Source organism: Alexandromys fortis, unplaced genomic scaffold (genome assembly GCF_014885135.2).
Source record: "Alexandromys fortis isolate MF-2015 unplaced genomic scaffold, M_Fortis_MF-2015_v1.1 scaffold_21, whole genome shotgun sequence".
Classification (NCBI taxonomy): Eukaryota; Metazoa; Chordata; class Mammalia; order Rodentia; family Cricetidae; genus Alexandromys; species Alexandromys fortis.
In genome coordinates this window covers 1926903-1945721 of record NW_026067905.1, presented here as the reverse complement: position 1 = coordinate 1945721, position 18819 = coordinate 1926903, and the positions used below count along the sequence as shown (strand labels likewise).

At 38.2% G+C, this 18819-nt stretch overlaps 1 protein-coding gene across 4 annotated transcripts in view; it reads right to left on the bottom strand.

Moving 5' to 3' along the window:
• LOC126497319 (solute carrier organic anion transporter family member 1A5-like) overlaps positions 1 to 18819 on the bottom strand; it is a 68587-nt gene that overhangs the window by 19191 nt on the left and 30577 nt on the right. For all 4 annotated transcript variants that reach the window (XM_050135286.1, XM_050135288.1, XM_050135289.1 and 1 more), the window contains 4 exons: positions 14153 to 14251; positions 12916 to 13137; positions 4819 to 4983; positions 3079 to 3274 (listed from right to left, as the gene is read on the bottom strand). In XM_050135286.1, coding sequence (XP_049991243.1) covers positions 3079 to 3274; positions 4819 to 4983; positions 12916 to 13137; positions 14153 to 14251 — 682 coding nt within the window. The remainder of the gene's footprint in view (positions 1 to 3078; positions 3275 to 4818; positions 4984 to 12915; positions 13138 to 14152; positions 14252 to 18819) is intronic.

Here is an 18819-nt window from a genome sequence, read left to right as displayed (position 1 = left end):
GCCAGAGTTTGCACTAGCGGCAAGCCCCAGGAAGCCGCGTTTTAAAATGACACAGTTTTTTTTCTGCTGCTGTTGCTGAAACAGAAAATCTCTCTATGGAACGCTACCAACAAACAGCAAAAAATCTGCGTTAAACTCTGTTATTTCTCTGCTTAAAATTAAGCTCTCTCAGGTTTTTAAGTGGATTTAGTCCATCACGTTGGGCATCATTCTGTTGATGAACGGTGGGCTGGGTTCCGCCACCTGGCCACTATTCTTTGCGGGAGCCATTCTGCTGGTAAAGCTAGCCCGGTGGTGGGATGCAGCCCTCCGCTCCTCTCTACAGAGTGGCCCTCCAACGTGATGGGCTAAATCCACTTAAAAACCTGAGAAGGCTTAAAAACAAGGAAAAGAGAGTTTAACACAGCTTTTGGCTGTTTGTGGGTTGCGTGTCTCAAAAGAAATTTTCCTGACTCAGCAGCAGGAAAAAACTGGCTGTTTTAAAATGCTGGCTTTCTGGGCTGTGCTGCCATTGGGATCTCTGTCTGGCTCCTGTGGGAGACAGAGCTTTTGAATGGAGCATTTGGAGTAAAGTGCTATGACTTGCTTGATGGCAATGTGGACTGCTGTGTGCCTGGCCTTGCTGAACTGTGCTGGTCTCAGCCAGGAACTACGGTAATTACTGTAATAACAGAGCAGTTAAGGTTTAGACTGGGCAGGACACAGGCAGGACTGTATTACCTGTATATGGTGCAACTTAAGTTTTTAAGAAGTGCTTACCATTTTAAGAAATGCTCCTGGATAGTAAAAAAAATTACAGATTCACAATAGAACAGATACAGACCACTAAATGGATCACAGTGTTAGATGAGTATACATAGGCTTAAGAGAGAAAAAAAATAGAGAGAATAAAGTTAATGGTTTAAAAAAAAGGTAAAGTCTTTAAAGAGACAGAATAAAGTAAAGTGATAGAGTAAAAATAGGCCACGTAAAAATGGAAAATTCACAGAGAGTCTGGATTATGTACGTTGTGTTTTCTTTAAAATTTTTGACTGTTAAGGAGCTAAGTACAGAGAGACATTTCATTACATGGGCTGCCAAGATGAACCAGAATGGATTTCATAAGGGTATTATGTCTTCAGAATTTGGGTCTAAGGACATGATGCTTTGGAAAGGAGTTTCTTCTTTTGTTTTCACAGAGGATGAAACCCTGTGGATTGCTTTTATCCCAATATGGTATGATAGACCACGCCCTCCTGAAAGGTTGCTGTTAACACCCTCAAAAAATTACTTCACTCAACTGCCAACTGAGATGAACCTGGTACGCAGGTTACACCATAAAAAAATCTGATTAACAATGCCCCCATTCAGCAGGAAGCAGTTTGGAGAGAAAAAAACTGTGCCCATGTTCCCAAATATTGTTTATAAATGTTCTTTTACATTTAAAGGGGGAAATGATATAGGTATGAATAATTTGCATTGGTATGGATTTTAAGGTCAATTTTGTTATATGTACATGTATTTCTGATATTCATTAAGGTATTGTGATTGTGTAGTTCATTTTTAAAATGTAATATATCATTAGGAAATATAGGTTGTTAATGGATAATCATCAATAATAGTCAAGCTTGTAGTCATGTTAGTTAGATTTTCTAGATATATAGAGATATATTTCAGTTAGATAGGCATTCTTCATATCTTTCAAAGACTGCAGAACATGGCATTTAAGATGTTTTAATAAATTAGGGCTTTTCATCACAATGAGACATGTCTGCTCCTGGCAGCACCAGCTACTTCAAGAGGAAGATGGGCATTGAAGAGGATCCTTATGGAGCTGGATAGTCATTTGTGCAAGAAACTGCTCTTGCCTGGACTATTGCATAAACTGAACACAGAGAATCCGCAGAGAAATGACTGCTGAACTTGCCTAAAGGTGAGATGGTCTTCTGGGGTTCCTGATTCATGAAAGAGTCTGTAAGACATTCTGCAGGACACAGCAGATAGTGACTGAACTGTCTTTGAAATTCCCTGCTTCATGGAAATGTCTGCTGGATACTATGGGCCTGAAGGCCGAAGATGGATTCCCCAATAGTACAGAGACACTTTGGGTGACTGTCCAGGCAGTAAGATATCTCTGTCATTTCTAGAGTTTTGGACTTCTTGTTTGCTTAGGTAATATTATATCCTTCTGGAGTCTTTGATGGAGTTAAAGAATGGATAGTTATAGTTTTCCTTAGTTATGATAAATGATAAAGTAGATATAAATATTGTAACTGTAATTCTTACTTGATAACTGTTTTGTTATATGTAATTTTACTATTTTAAAGTTAAAGCCTTTCTTTTTTGTTTAAACAGAAAAAGGGGAAATGATGGAGGTGGGTTTTGTATCTTATCTGTTGCTTTCATTGGTTAATTAATAAAGAAACTGCTTGGCCTTCTGATAGGGTAGAATTTAGATAGGCAGAGTAAACAGAACAGAATGCTGGGAGAAAGAAGTCGAGTCAGAGTCGCCATGATTCTCCCACCAGACACAGGTACAGGTTAAGAGCTTGCCTGGTAAGACACCTCGTGGTGTTACACAGAATATTAGAAATGGGTTAGATCAATATGTAAGAGCTAGCCAATAAGAAGTTAAAACTAATGGGCCAAGCAGTGTTTAAAAGTTTCCTTGTAATTATTTTGGGTAAACCTAGCCAGGTGGCGGGAAGCAGCGCCCGGCCGCTCCTATTACAACACCTATTATAGAAACCATGGATGACTCACTGGCCTGTATAGTGAAATTTGAATGCTGTTTATAGATAATTTAGGCTGCAAAGTTCTAGATTGTTTTCTTTTTTATACTTTATAATAGAATAGTATATTAGCATGACAACCACTCATATGCATATGAAATCATTAACTTACTCAGTGGTGGTCCCAAGACATCTTTAACAAGCTTACAACTTATATGGGTTGGTATAAGATTGATAGATGGAAGAAAAATACAAGATGACCATGGATCACTAACATTAAATTGTAATAAAATGTCATACACCGTCCTTGAAGAAAATGGACTAGTAATTGTAGAAATGTTATTATCTTCATTAGGAAACAGCATACCCTTCATAAGAGGTGGTTAAGCCAGCAACTGGCAAATTATCACAGGCCATCATAAAGAAAAAGAAAAATAGAAGGTGCTCAGTCAGGGATACCCAGAATGCTATGTATGCAGCTTTCTTGATAGTAATCTTGAACTTCTTCATAATCAAGCCACAAGTGACATATCCAACAAAGACTGAAGGTAAAGTATAAATACCTATAAATGAAAATAAAATAGTATTTTTAAAAGACAAGAAAAAATAAATGTTATCAATTTCTTTCAAATATCTTACTTGAGAAATTATACTGTATATTATTTAGCTCTAATATACAGTGATCCTAACCCCTATTCATTCACATATTGCTATTATGTACAAAGAGGTTTTCAAATGTCCTACAATATCACTTTAAAAGTATTATCATTTATGTAACCATTTGCAGAGTTATAAACATTTATAAGCATCTCACACACCACACATACATACACATATGCACACATAAATGATACTATATATTCATGCATCTTATTCCTCTGTTTATTGGGAATTTGACTCAGCTCCAGTTGATTGTAAATGTAGATGCGAGTCTGTGTTTATAAAGCATAGAACAATTTGTGTACTACCGATGCTGTCCAGAATTATTCCACTCTGAATCATTCCTCAGCCAAAATTCAAGGGGAAAAAGGAAAGGGAAGAGAAAAATCCTGGCTAGGTTGTATTCATACTTCACCAGCATCAGGCTTAGAAGAATTCACCCATCCTTTGAGATCCATGCCATTGCATTTGTTTTTTTTTTTACATCTGAAGTTAGAGACTGGGATTTGTACTTTCAGAAAATTTTAAATAATGTGGATGCTATCAATCTGTGATCATCAGTTATCAAGAGTAAAATGAACCCAGGAAAAAAATCCCAAGTTGGGTAAAATCCCTGAATTTAGTGTGTAAACAGAAATTGCACATTTGTTTCCTGGCCACTCAGACCCAAACAATCAGACAGAAACTATATTAAGTCCAATACTGCTTGACCAATAGCTTAGGCATATTCCTAGGTAGCTCATTTTTAATTAATCCATTTCTATTAATCTATGTTTCACCACAAGGCTGTAATCTACCAGTAACTTTCCAGGATTCTTCTCATTAAGCAACTACAAGGTGTCTCCCTCTCTCAGTCTATTCTCTATATATCCATTCAATGACTTTATGCTGTTAAGCCACTGGCCAAAACAGCTTTATTAATCAACTGATAAAAGCAACACATATACAGAAGGACATCCCACAGCATAGTGTACTAACAAGAAAAGCAGAGTGTGGTTGCACAACATCCTGAGACCACCAAGGGACCAAGCAATAGAACTGAGGAGTAATGAAGAATGCAAAATTTGAAGCCCAGAAGTATATCTGGGAGTAAGATACAGAATCCCAGTGAGTTAACTCTATATTCTTCTTTGAATTAACATGTGGATTCTTGAAAACTGACTGATATGAACATCTCCAAGATTTTCATAAAAATGTTAGATTCCATTCTGATTGGAGAGAGACCAGAGAGTATATTTCTGGCCTCAGCCTCTTACTTTTTTCATCCTTTCTTGGTTTCCATGGAGACTACAAAGTATAAATTTGTAAGGAATATCTTAGCAGATTTACGTCTTGTTGTAGTTTCCTATTTACATCATCTTACTGTTTATCTTGCCCTTGGGGATACTGTTTGTTGTATTCTTGTGGAAGGGGAAGTGCTACTGAAAAAAACAATGAAACTACATACCTATGAGAAAGACTGTCTCTGCAGTTGATTTTCCATATTGCTGTTCCATGTATTTAGGCATGAAGGTAAGAATAATGACAACTGAGTTGAGGTGGATCACACTTGAGAGGATGAAAAGCATGTAAATTGGATTACATAAGAGGCTCTTCATGAATGGCAAGAAATCTGTAATAAAATAGTTCCAAGATCATCAAGCAAACTTAGTCTAGCATTTTGTGCCCAGTGTACTAAAATCTTCTCACAGATACATGGCTTAACACAAATACATCTGATAAATCCTCACTTCTTTGAGAATCATTATTTAAGTTGCTTCTGGAAGTGAGTGACATAACTGGCTATATAAGAATCAGAACCAAATTATAAAATCAAGCAAAACTATACAAAGATGGAACCATATCTACAGCCATGTACTTTCATTTTCTCTTTTCCCTCTATTAATATACTGTATTCACTATAGACTGACTCGTCTTTTCACTGGAATTTGCAAGGGGCTCTCTTTGATGAAGTTTGAATTCAGATACTGATGTTAACACTCATTTGTGTAAGAACATGTAAGCAAAATCTTAGGGAGGCTCCAGGAATCATGCTGCAGCTCATCCATCTTCATCATCCCTGCAGAACTTTGCAACAGAACATTCATTAGAAGAGATCTTTTTAACTAGTGATATTTTTAAACATCTTTATACAAAAATCACACTATAAGGAATGATGACTCATTTGATGTGCACCAATCACCTTCCAGAAGTTTTTTTTTTTAACTCACCCATGTTTGCTGACATCCCTGTTCTCCTAAATGAGTCTCTACAATTCACATTGATTTTCTGTATGTCTTATAAGATGTTAAGCTCTTTTATAGTTTTGAAAATTAGGTTGGCTTGGCAGACCACACAAGTGCACATAGCAATCAGTATTAGCCTTTAAGAAGAATGGTTAACATGACCATGATTCTAAGAATGTTAAAGCCTCTGAACTGCCTTCCAGTGGCCCCTTTATCTCCAGTCTCCACACTCTCAGTTTCATCATGTCCTAGTCCCCAGTTGGAATAAAGACTCTCTGCTCTATCAGACACCACTCCAGCTGATAGAAGTCTGGCTGCCAACTTGGGCAGAGATCCCTGCTCAATCACAGACCACACTGACCAGAAGATAAGAGAGTAAATAGAGACCAAGGAACAAAACACCCATCTAACAAAGGAAAACTCAGAAATAGGCACCTAGATCTATAATTACCCCTAACCTAGATGATTAGATACTACCATAAGAACATAATCAAAAACAACCAAGACAATATGTCACCAAGCCCAGTTACCCCAACACATCAAACCCTGGATATTCCAATGCAGCAGAAACACACGACAATGACCTTAAAAACAATTATGTGAAGATAATTGAGGTCCTTAAAGAGGAAATAAATAAATCCCCTTAGGAAATCAAGAAAAAGACAAATTGGAGAAAGTGAGTAAATCCTTTTACTGGACCTCAGGATCCAGCAATACTACTCTTGGGCATATACCCAAAAGATGCTCAATCATACTACAAAAGCATTTGTTCAACTATGTTTATAGCAGCATTATTTGTAATAACCAGAACCTGGAAACTACCTAGATGCCCCTCAACAGAAGAATGGATAAAGAAAATGTGGCACATTAGAGTACTACTCAGAAATAAAAAGCAATGACATCTTGAATTTTGCAGGCAAATAGATGAAATTAGAAAACGCTATCCTGAGTGAGGTAACTCAGACCAAAAAATATGATTATGGTATGTACTCATGCATAAGTGGATAGTAGCTATAAACAAAAGACATTGAGCCTATAGTTCATGAACCTAGAGAAACTAAGTAATAATGTGAGCCCAAAGGAAAAAAAAATATATATAGGTCTACCTGGAAATTGGAAACAGACAGGATTGACTGGCAGGGTTGGGAGCATGGGGGTTGATGGAGAGGGGATGGTAGGAGGAGAAGATGAGGGGAGACAGAAGAGAACTTGGGGGAATGGAATGATTGAGATGGAGGAAGGAGAGAGATACCTTGATTATGAGAGCCATTATAGGGTTAGCAGAAACCTGGCTCTAGAGAAATTCCTAGGAATCCAAAAGAATGACCGCACCTAGGACCCTGGGCAATAGAGGAGAGGGGGCTCGATCTTGACTTGCCCTGTAGTCAGACTAATGATTTTCTTAAATATCACCATAGAGCCTTCATCCAACAACTGATGGAGGCAGAGGCAGAGACCCACATAGAAGCACTGGACTGAGCTCCTAAAGTCCAGTTAAAAAGTGGAAGAAATGAGAATACGAGCAAGGAAGTCAAGACCATGATGGGTTCACCCACTGAAAGTTTGCCTGAGCTAATGGGAGCTTACCAACTCCAGCCAGACTGGGAAGAGACAAGCATAGGACCAAACTAGTTCCTCTAAATGGGGTTGACAGTTGCATGGCTGGGGAAGACTGAGGGGCCACTGGCAGTGGCACCAGGATTTATCCCTACTGCATGTACTGGCTTTTTGGGATCCTAGTCTCTTTGGATGTATACCTTGTTCAGCCTAGATACAGTAGGGAGGGCCTTGGACCTTCCACAAGGCAATGTGCCTTATTCTCTCTGAGGGTTAGATGGGGGTGGGGCAGGGCGGTGGGTGGAGGGAATAGGAGGAGGGGAAAGAGTGGGAACTTGGATTGGTATTTTTTAAAATCTAATAAATAAAAAAGACCTAACTATACCATTGAAGAATATACCCAAAAGACACTCCATTCTATCAAAAGGACAATTGTTAAACTATGTCCATAGCAGCTTTATTCATACAGCCAGAAAGTAGAAACAACCTAGATGTCCCTCAAACATAGAATAGATGAAGAAATGTGGGACATTTATACAATGGAGTATTACTCAGTTGTTAGAAGAATGACATCATGAAATTTGCAGGAAAATCCACAAAACTAAAAAAAGTCATCCTGAGTGAGGTAGCCAATACCAAGAAAGACAAACATGGCACATGGTCATTGATAAGTGGGTATTAGCTCTTGAATCAATTATAATCATGCTACAAAACACAGACACAGAAAGGCTAAGGAACAAGTTGTGCTCTAAGAGGGATCAGTGGGTCTCCTTGAGAAGGAAAAATAAAATATATTTTGGGAGTGGACTGGGGGTAGGTGGCAATGGAAACAGGAGTGATCAAGTTTGGGGGTAATGGAAAAAGAGAATAAGGGAGAGGTGACTAGAACTGAAGGGTATGTACCTGAGTTATGTGGAAACCTAGTTCATTAGAAACTTTTATGATTCTAAGAAGATGATTCTAGTGAGCGCTCCTGTAATGAATGATTTGGAGCTTAAACCAGCCATCCTTTGTAAACAGGTAGGACTTCCAAAGGTAGGACTTGGACAACAACCCAGCCACAAAATCTTGGACCTATAATCTATTCTATTTATAAAATTAGGTGAGACAGTGGAGGTGCAGAATTTTGGGGAATTGCAAACCAATGACTAGTCTAATCTGAGACCCACATCACTAATGGGAGCCCATGTTCAATACAGCCTGAATGACTAGGAATAGAAAGCTGGATAACCCAAGGGCCTATGATAGAAAAAAAGTCAATAAAATAATTATTGTCATTCTTATATACTCATAGATCTGAGCCTATCCCAGTAATCATCAAACAGGCTTCTTAACAGCAGCTGATGGAGCAAATACAAAGCCCCATAGCCTTAGGTATGAGCATTAGGTAAAGAGCCCAAATTGGAAGCTTCCATTGGGTCCTTCCCTTGGTGCCCAGGAAAGCCTATAGAAGATAGGAGAAAGAAATGTAGAATCCAGAGGGATCAAAGACACCAAGAGAGCACAGTTCACAGATGTCAACTAACTAGGGCTCATACATGCTCACGGAGACTAAAACAGCAATCACAGAGCTTGCATGGGCCTATACTAGGTCATCTGCATATATGATATACTTGATGTTTTGAGGTGACTCCTAACAGTTAGAGTGGGGGTATTTTTGACTCTTTTGCTTCCTCTTGGGACCTGTTTTCTTCTATTGGATTGTCTCGGGTATCCTTGATGTGTGGGTTTGTTCCTACAGCTATTGCATCTTGTGCCATGTTGTGGTGTAGGAGGTCCTTCTGTCTATGTGTTGCATTTAATGATTAATGAATAAAAAAACTGCCTTAACCTGTTGATAGGGAAGAATGTAGGTAGGCAGAGAAAAGTAAACAGAATGCTGGGAAGAAAGAAGACCAGGGAGATGCCCTGGAGCCACCGGAAATAGACATTGGGAACATTACCCAGTAAGCCACATGGAGATACACAGATTAATAGAAATTGATTAAATTAATATAAGAGTTAGCCAATAAGAAGCTAAAGCTAATGGACCAAGCAGTGTTTTAATTAGGACAGTTTCTGTGTGATTATTTTGGATCTAAGCTGGCTGGGTGGCCAGAAACCAAACAGATTGGCACACAAACATGGTGGACTGAATCCATCTAAAACCTTAAAAGCTTAAAAATTAATTATAGACTCAAAAGAAAAGAGTTAAGCATAGTTTTCTAGCGGCAGTTTCTTGGACGGGCTTTGTTTGCTAGAAGCAAGCAGAGGCATGGCTCCTTACAGAAAAAAGCTGCACGATTTTAAAATGTGGCTTCCTGGGCCATGCCACCAGTGCAAACTTCAGCTATGAAGCATTTCAATGGCATTTGTGGGCCCAGGTGTTTGTGTGCCCACACGGTGTTGGGAGGAAAGTAGCTGAGACCATGCCCACGGCTCAAGCCTCCGTGCCTGGGCAAGCAGTGGGATCCAATCTAGTAGACTTGCACAGGTAGGAGAGTGTGGTGGATTCCTGCCACCATACACAGAGATGTTTCCAGGCTGTGCAGTGTTCTGCGTGGCAGATTTAGCTATTACTCAAATAAAAAAGAGTTTATTGCTGCACATTCATTCTCAGAGTTAAAGTGATGAGCTCCTACCTGGCAGCTCCAGAGCCTCCACCATTTTAAGTGGAGAGAAGCAGAGCCAGCATCCAGAGCAGAAGCAACCAAGCTGCCTACCATTTTAGAAGCTCTTCAAGACATTAAAGAATTACAGATATGCAGTAAAGACAAATCCAGATGAGTCATAGTGTTGAATAAATGTACATAGGCTTGAAAAAGAGAAGAAATATAGTATAGTCATAAAATAAAGTTATTTTTCTTTGTAAAAAAAGGGGCAAAGTCCTTAGACAGAGTACAGACAGTCATAAATTAAAAGGAATAAAAAAGTAAGTCACATAAACATGGAAAATTCACAGAGAGCTTGGAATATGTATATTATTGTATTTTCTTTGAATTTTTTGACTGTGAATGACCTAAGTACAGAGATACATTTCATTGTATGGGCTGCTAAGCTAAAGCAGCAGCATGTATATTATAAAGGTATTTTGACTTCCAAATTTGGGTCTAAGGATATATTGCTTTGGAAAAGAGATTCTTTTTTTTCATAGAAGATGAGAACCTGTGGATTGTTTCCAGACCAATATTGTTTGATGGAACAAAAGCTCCTGAATGGTTGCTATAAACACCCCCACAAATAAAATGCTTTGCCCAATAAATAGCAGGAAGCAGTTTGGAGAAACTATGCCCATATTCCCAAATTGTCTATAAATGTTTATTAACATTTAAAGGCGGATATGATCTAGATATGAATAATTTGCATTGGTATAGATCCTGGTTTATTGATACACATTCAAGGTTAATTTTTATATGTATATTTCTGCTCTTGATTAAGTTGCTGGGATTATGTAGTTCATTTAAGAAATATAGGTTAATAGATAATCATCTATAATAGCCAAGATTGTAGTCATGTTAGTTAGATTTTCTAGATATACAGAGATATATTTCAGATGGATAGGTATTCTTGAAATCTTTCAGAGACCTTTGAAATATGGCATTTTAATGTTTTGAGAACTTAGGACTTTTCATGACAAGACATATCTGCTCCTGGCAGCACCAATCTACTTCAAGAGGAAGATGGGCATAGAAGAGGCTCCTTATGGAGTTTATTAGATGAACTGGACATGCACCATCCACAGAGAAATGACTGCTTAACTTGCCTAAAGTTGAAACAATCCTTCAAGATTCCTGCCTCATGAAAGAGTCTGTGAGACATTCTGCAGGATACAGAAAAAAAGTGACTGGCAAACTTCCAATATAATCAGACCTGTCTTTGAAACTTCCTGCTTCAAGGAAAAGTCTGCTGGATACTATGGGCCTGTAGGCTGAAGATGGTTGCCCCAACAGTACAAAAGAACTTTGGGTGACTGTCTAGGCAGCAAGATGTCTCTGTCAATTCTAGAGTTTTGGAAGTTTCTTACAATGCACTTCCTGTTTACTTAGGTAATATTATATCCTTCTGGAGTCTTTTATGAAGTTAAAGAGTAGATAGTAATAATATAGCTTTCCTTAATTATGATAAAAGATAAAATAGATATAAATGTTATAACTGTAATTCTTACTTTATGCCTGTTTTGTTATATGAAATTTTACTATGTTAAAGTTAAAGTCTTCCTTTTTGTTTAAACAGAAAAGGGGAAATGGTGTAGGAGGTCATTCTGTCTATGTGTTGCCTTGGTCTATTGATAGAACAGAATGTAGGTAGGCTGAAAAAACTAAACAGAATGCTGGGAAAAAGAAGGCAGAGTAGGGAGAGGCTAGGGATCTGCAGGAGAAAGACACTGTGAACATTACCAGTAAGCCACTGCCACGTGGAGATACACAGATTAATAGAAATGGGTTAACTTAGTATAAGAGTTAGCCAATAAGAAGCTAGAGTTAATGGACAAGAAGTGTTTTAATTAATATAGTTTTTGTGTGATTATTTTGCTTCTAAACTAGCCTGGTGGCTGGCAACCAAACAGCAACCTCCCTCCAACAATGTTGAAAGGATATTTTTGCGAAGTTTACTCTTTTCTGAAGGGAAACAGGGGCAGAATAGATTTGGGGCAGAAGAGAAATTAAAGAGAACTGGGAGAAAGGTACAGAAGGGAAACTGTTCAGAATATGTTAAAATCAAAAAATAAAATTAAAAATAGAAAACAATATAATTATGTGGCAAATCATATAGTCACATATAACAATCCATACTAAGTCTTTCAGGAGAATTGTTAGCATGACCATGATTCTGAGAATGTTCAAGCCTCTGAACTCACTGTCAGTTTGACTAACTCCTCAGCAACAGTCAACAGTGTTTAAGGGAAATGTGTGAATATTCAAGGCATATTAATGCTGAGGATTTGAGTGTTGAGGAAAAAGCAATGTCATCAAGAGTGTTCCCTACAGTAGTCTGCATGAGAATAGCACAGAAACCCAAGAATATAACACAATGTTGATCTCATTGGACAGGTGAAGGAATAATGCCTTCTTATCCTCCAAGTATACACTTTAAGAATTCCAAAGCCCAAGCCATTCCCCCTCACACTAACTCAAATCTCTTGTGAATACTACAGAAGTCACCACACACATAACTGGAAAATAATGTCAAATGCCAAGGTTCAGGTATGGGCGGTCTTGACCACTCAGCTTCTCACAGATGCACCACTGCTCTGCACCAGAGGTTAAAAACATTCTTGCTTGTTTTACAGCAATCTGCTCCTTGGGGAACAGTTCTTCTGTAAACTATCACACACCTTCAAATACAGAAGATTATGCCACCTCTTAGGATTTCTCCTCCAACACTAACTTCAAGCATGCTCACAACTAAACTGTCATTTTTCTTATCAATCTATACAGTTACCTTAGTACAGATAATTCTCTCCCATTGTCTTTAACTTGAATTTCTGGTTATTTTTTTAACTTGAAACAATATTTTCTATGAAATAGACTTTTTAAAACAGGTGGGAAAATATATTTGCTCATTGAGTTCCAGATTGATGAATTTTCCATAAAGTCTAATCTAAGATGAGCTGTTTACAAATTATGTGAGTTGTAATCCAAGCAGTAACTTGGAAAGAAGTTTAAGGCATCTGAGTAGGGACCCTTAGTGACAAACTAGCTTAACTCAGCACAGCAGACACATGCGCTACTACCTGCAGACCCATCTAAACCAAATACAGAGGTTAAGGTTTGTCTGTTTGCCTTTAGTGATTCCATGTTTTTCCTCCTTGGCTTTTTCTTGCTGTTTCTCTTCTTTGTCACTTGTAGTTGCATCTTCATTATACTCTAGTCCTTCCTTTGCGAGTGTTTTGGGAAAAAAGAAAAAGGGAATGCTGGACAGGACATTCACTCCTGCACAGATTAAAAAGCCGAGCCACCAAGCACCGACCCAGCGTGTATCAGTGGGAGTTATGGTCAGGTCATCTGTGGAGAAATACAGATATTTTGTTAGGTTGCATCATTCTTTCCAGCATGAATTGTAGAACATTATTAAGGATCATAATTCCATCTAAACACAAAATTTGTATATCTTTTGTAAACCCATCACACATTAGTTATTCTTCTTATGTAGACTTTGAATTTCTGATTTTCTGCCTCTGCTTCTGAAATGAGGAAATTACAGGGATCTGCCACCTGGCTTGGCTAGTTCAAACCTTTAGAAACAGTGTCTGAGAAAGATCAATTGGATAAAGATGTAATTAAGTAAGAAGAAAAGATTCTGAGAAGCTACATGGTTTAAAGGTTAAAACTTCATTTCAGAAAGACAGAAAAAAAAGACTTGATGTATATTTAACAAACTAGTGTTAACCTGATGTAGTCCTATCTCAAAATATCACAGTAGATGAGGAAGGGGCTACAGAGACAGTTCAGTGCCTAAGAATTATTGTTGCTCTTGCAGAGATCCTGAGTACCCTCATGGAAACTCTCTACTACATGTAATTCTAATTTAAAGAGATCTGAAGCCCTCTTCTGACCTCAGCAGGTACACACACACACACACACACACACATATATATATACACACACATATAAACATAATAAAAGTATCTCATAGTATCTAATTATTTTTTGTTTTGTGTGCTCATTAAGAAAAGTAATTTTACCTAGCAGTATAGATAGTGTATTTTTCAAAAGTAATTGAGTATTTCTGTACAAATTGGTGCTTATCACATAGCAGAGATCTGTCTTGTTATCCACAGTGACTGCCTCATTATGTGAGTAAATCCTTTGAGATCAAAGGTGTGACTGCAATGTGGTGGAAGAATGGTGGATTTTTTAATCAGAAGGTGACATTTTATCCTTACCTTTGTTTCTCTTAGGTTTGAAGTCTGTAGGTGGTGATAATTGCCTAACTAAAGACCAAAGAAGCAGGGTATAGCTATCTGGAACATTCTTTTACACTATAGAGACTAGATTGTATAAATAAAATTTATTTTACCTGTATTCACAGACCCAATGTCAACATAAATGTTTGCACAAAAGGTTGACAACAATAATCCAATCAAAGGACCAATGCTCATTCCTATTTTTAGAATCCCTGGAAGCAAACAAATACAGGAAGTTACATAAACATAAAGAATTTGCTTTCACCAAAAAAAAAATAACTTGTGATTAAATCATTTAAATATTAGATGTTTTCCTTCCTTTGTCAAGCTGGGTATCAAATCCAATAGTCTAGACAAGTGCTCAAGAAATGAGCTACACTCTCTCTTAATTCACAAATTTTTTATATTCAATGTATAAAGAAATCGAGCTTGGTATGTATATTACATATGCACACATGTATTTCTTTAAATATTGAGAAATCACCATTGTTTCAATATGGATTCCTAGGGATCAGCACTGGAATCTGAACGGACTGTTCCAATGGAGGAAATGGTGGTGAGATTTCAGGTTATCTGGAGTAGAACCACAGCCCATTACTCACTCTGTTTTGTTTCCAGTCTCAAGTTAATGGTTTCACGTTTCCCTTCCTTCCACCATAATGAACAGCCCTCATGACAGGCCACCAAACTACACATTCGAGTGACAAAGACCAAAACTTCCAAAACTGTGAGCCAATGAATCCTTTCATTTATACATGATCATAACAGGGATTTATTGAAGTGATTGAAATCTTAAAGTCACGGTCCAAATTCTCTTTTATGCTGCATTAAGGGAGAAGGCTATACTATCACAGGCGGTCTTGTCAAAGCCAAGACGTGTGTCCTTTTGATGCTTCCATCACCATGACTTCAAAAGGCTTCTGTGATGGTTCGCTTTAATTTCTACTGTCCAGCCAGAAGCTCCCTGGCAGGAGAATCTCAATGAAGCATTGTCTACACTGGGTTTATCTGTGGCTTGTCCATAGAAAACTGTCTTAATTAAGTTAATTGATGTGAGAAGACCAAGCCCATTGCAAGCAACACTGTTCACTAGATAGGGAGTCATCAGCTGTGTAAGACTGGAAAAAGAACTGAGCACTACCATGCCAAAAAAAAAAAGACATAAGCATGAATAGATTTACTATCTAGTCTCTTGTTGGTGTGACAGCTGCTTCAAGCCCCGGCTACTGTGACTTCTCTGGAATTTTAAGTCAAATGAACCTCTTTCTAAAGTTTTATTTTCTCACAGAAACACAAATGGAAATAGCACATTTTCAAAAGCAGTGTGTGCTATGAAGAATTTCTTGTAATGTGTCTTTATGAAAACATTTCCCTTTCTTCCAAAGAAAGAATGTGTCCTTATAGCAGCAGATGTCTTGGATGTTATTCTGGTCTTCTTTATTATCTTATTATGATTTTCATTTCCTTTGTCCCTTTCAACCCCATCTGGCTTCTTTGAAACCACCACAAGCATCTCCCAACTTATCTGAGTTCAGAATTTCTGCTGAGCCATCCCTACTCACAGAAAAAACAGATATGCATAATCTCAACTCTAACTTCTGTTCACTTTACATTTTGTCTTTTCTCATTCTCCAAGGTTCTATGTGTTAGTCTCCTCTGACCTCTCAGTACCAAAGTCCTCTGTCTTCCTTCTTCTATCATACATTCCTCCACTGTTCATTTCTCTCTAACAAATGATTCCTGAAAGATCTCCAACCTCCACTGTCCATTCCTGCCCTCCACTGTCTCCATGACTCCTCACATCTCACTCTGCTCAGATGCTTCCTGGTTCTAAGATATGCTCTTGGCACCTCCATCATGGATAACTTTTTCCAGTTTTGATCTTTATTCTCTTAACTTACTTGACATTGTTGGCTAACTCCTCACCTGTCTGTTTCCCTTAACTCTTTCTCCATACTATACTTTTATTGTTTGCTTATACTTTCTCCCCATGGATACTGATCTTTTTACTTTTCTTTCTCTAGTTCTATCCACTAGGGAGATGAATCCCCAGTGTTCTGATCTATGGATTCTTAGTACATAAATGTCTTTTCAAGGCAATCTTGTTTCTTCTTGATTTAACTTAATGTCTAACATAGATAACTCTTTTTTTAATGTTTATTTATTTATTATGTATACAGTATTCTGTTTATATGTCTGCATGCCAGAAGAGGGCATCAGACCTCATTACAGATGGTTGTAAGCCACCATGTGATTGCTGGGAATTGAACTCAAGACCTTTGGAAGAGCAGACAATGCTCTTAACCACTGAGCCATCTCACCAGTCCCCATAGATAACTCTTTTTTACATTTGGCTTCTCTGTCTCTTGAGCTAGAGAGACATACCTGAAAATGCATTCTTAATTTCTTGTTTATTTTAGTTATTTGATTATTTATACACATACATTTATTTGTATATTTATATAGCAACTTGACATATACTGCCTGCACCAACTATATGAAGAGGTGAGTGATTGGTCTCCCAGCTGGACAACCCCATCTCTAGGCCCTAGACCCTGGTGCACATCCCAAGCACCTCCCATACCCATTACAGGCCCAATAGCTTGTCAGCAGGTAAGAGTCCTGATGACTGGCCACTCCACCATGATCCCTGCCACTGAACTCTATATTCTACAAAGAACAATATGACATCTCCAGAGCCTAGTAATTCTACAACAGCAAGACCTGAACATCCCAATGCAGAAGAAAATGATCTTGAAAATAATTTTATGAAGATTAAAGACTACCTTAAAGAGGAAAGGAAAAATTCCTTTAAAGAAATAGAGAAAAAGACAAACAAAAAAACTGGAAGAAATCAGTAAATTCTTAAAGATAGCCAAAAAAAAAAAAAAAGAATCAAACGTGTGAAGAAAATAGTTCAAGAGTTGAAAATTGAAATATAGGCAACAAAGAAAACACAAACTAAGGGAATTCTGGGTATGGAAAATCTAGGTAAATGGACAGGAAATACAGATGCAAGCAAAGCCAATAGAATAAAGAAATGGAAGAGAGAATCTCTGGTGTTGAACATATGATAGAGTAAATGGATTCATTAATCAAAGAAAATGGTAAAGCCAACAAAGTCATAAAAAAAAGCATCCAGCAAATCTGGAATGCCATGAAAAGACTAAACCTAAAAATAATAGGGATAGAAGAAGGAGAATACCGGCACAAAGGCACAGAAAATATATTCAAAAAATCATGGAAAAAAGCTTTCCCAACCTAAAGAAGGAAATTGTTATGAAGATACAAGAAGCTTACAAAACACCAAATAATATGGACCATAAAAAAGGCTCTCACCATATAATAATCAGAACACTAAACATACAGAATAAAGAAAGAATATTAAGAGCTGATAAAGAAAAAGCCCAAGTAACATATAAAGGCAAACCCATCAGAATAAAACCTGACTTCTCAAAGGAGACTATAAAAACCAGAAGGTCTTGGATACGTATTATGCAGACACTAAGAGACAATGGATGCCAGCCCAGACTACTATACCCAGCAAAATTTTTAATCACTATAAATGTAGAAAATAGGATATTCCATGACAAAATGATATTTAAACAATACCTATCCACAAATCCAATCCTATAGAAATTACTAGAAAGAAAACTCCAACCCAAGGAAGTTAGCTACACACACACACACACATACACACACACACACACACACACACACACACTACCACCAACAATAACAAAGCCAATAAATGACAGGAATTAAAAAATCACGGGCCATTGACCCCTCCTACACTTCCTGGTCATCCTCAGGGGCTACTCTGCCCAATATTTCCTCTCTCTTCCTATCCCACCCAGCTTGCATCCACAACCCTCCCCTCCCCCTCCGTGTGACTCCCTTCCCTCTTTGACCACATAACATCTCCCAGCCCAGCCTGTTCGGGCTCTAGGACCGAATCCGAATCGGCAGGGCAAACGGGAGGGTGGTAGCTCCTTTGTTCCCACTAGCCTGCCTGCAGCGAGCTAAGTAGGTCCTTTGATTACAAGTCACCCAAGCAGCAAGGAGATCCGAACCCCGCACCAGGAGAGACATCAGGCTTGCATCCACAACCCACCCAGAGCGGTCCTGAGGAGTTCCATCTGGACGGTAGACCACGTTTGGGTGCTGAGGAGTTCCAGCTCAACTTGACGGTCCCTACTTCTACACTGAAAAGATACACCCAGAGACTCATTCACAGCAAAGACTGGACCAAGACACCAGGCCTCTCCTGGCCCCATTTGAAGGAGGAGATGGGAAGGCGCCAATGCAAGACTTCCTCCAACATTGTTTTGATTTGCATTTCCCTGATTGCTAATGAGGTTGAGCATGACCTTAGGTGTCTTTTGGCCATTTGAACTTCTTCTTTTGAGAATTCTCTGTTCAGTTCAGTGCCCCATTTTTTTAATTGGGTTAATTAGCATTTTAGAGTCTAGTTTCTTGAGTTCTCTATATATTTTGGAGATCAGACCTTTGTCTGTTACGGGGTTGGTGAAGATCTTCTCCCAGTCAGTAGGTTGCCTTTTTGTCTTAGTGACAGTGTCCTTTGCTTTACAGAAGCTTCTCAGCTTTAGTAGGTCCCATTTATTCAATGTTGTCCTTAGTGTCTGTGCTGCTGGGGTTATACTTAAGAAGCGATCTCCTGTGCCCATCTGTTGTAGGGTACTTCCCACTTTCTCTTCTATCAGGTTCAGTGTGTTCGGACTGATATTGAGGTCTTTGATCCATTTGGACTTGAGTTTTG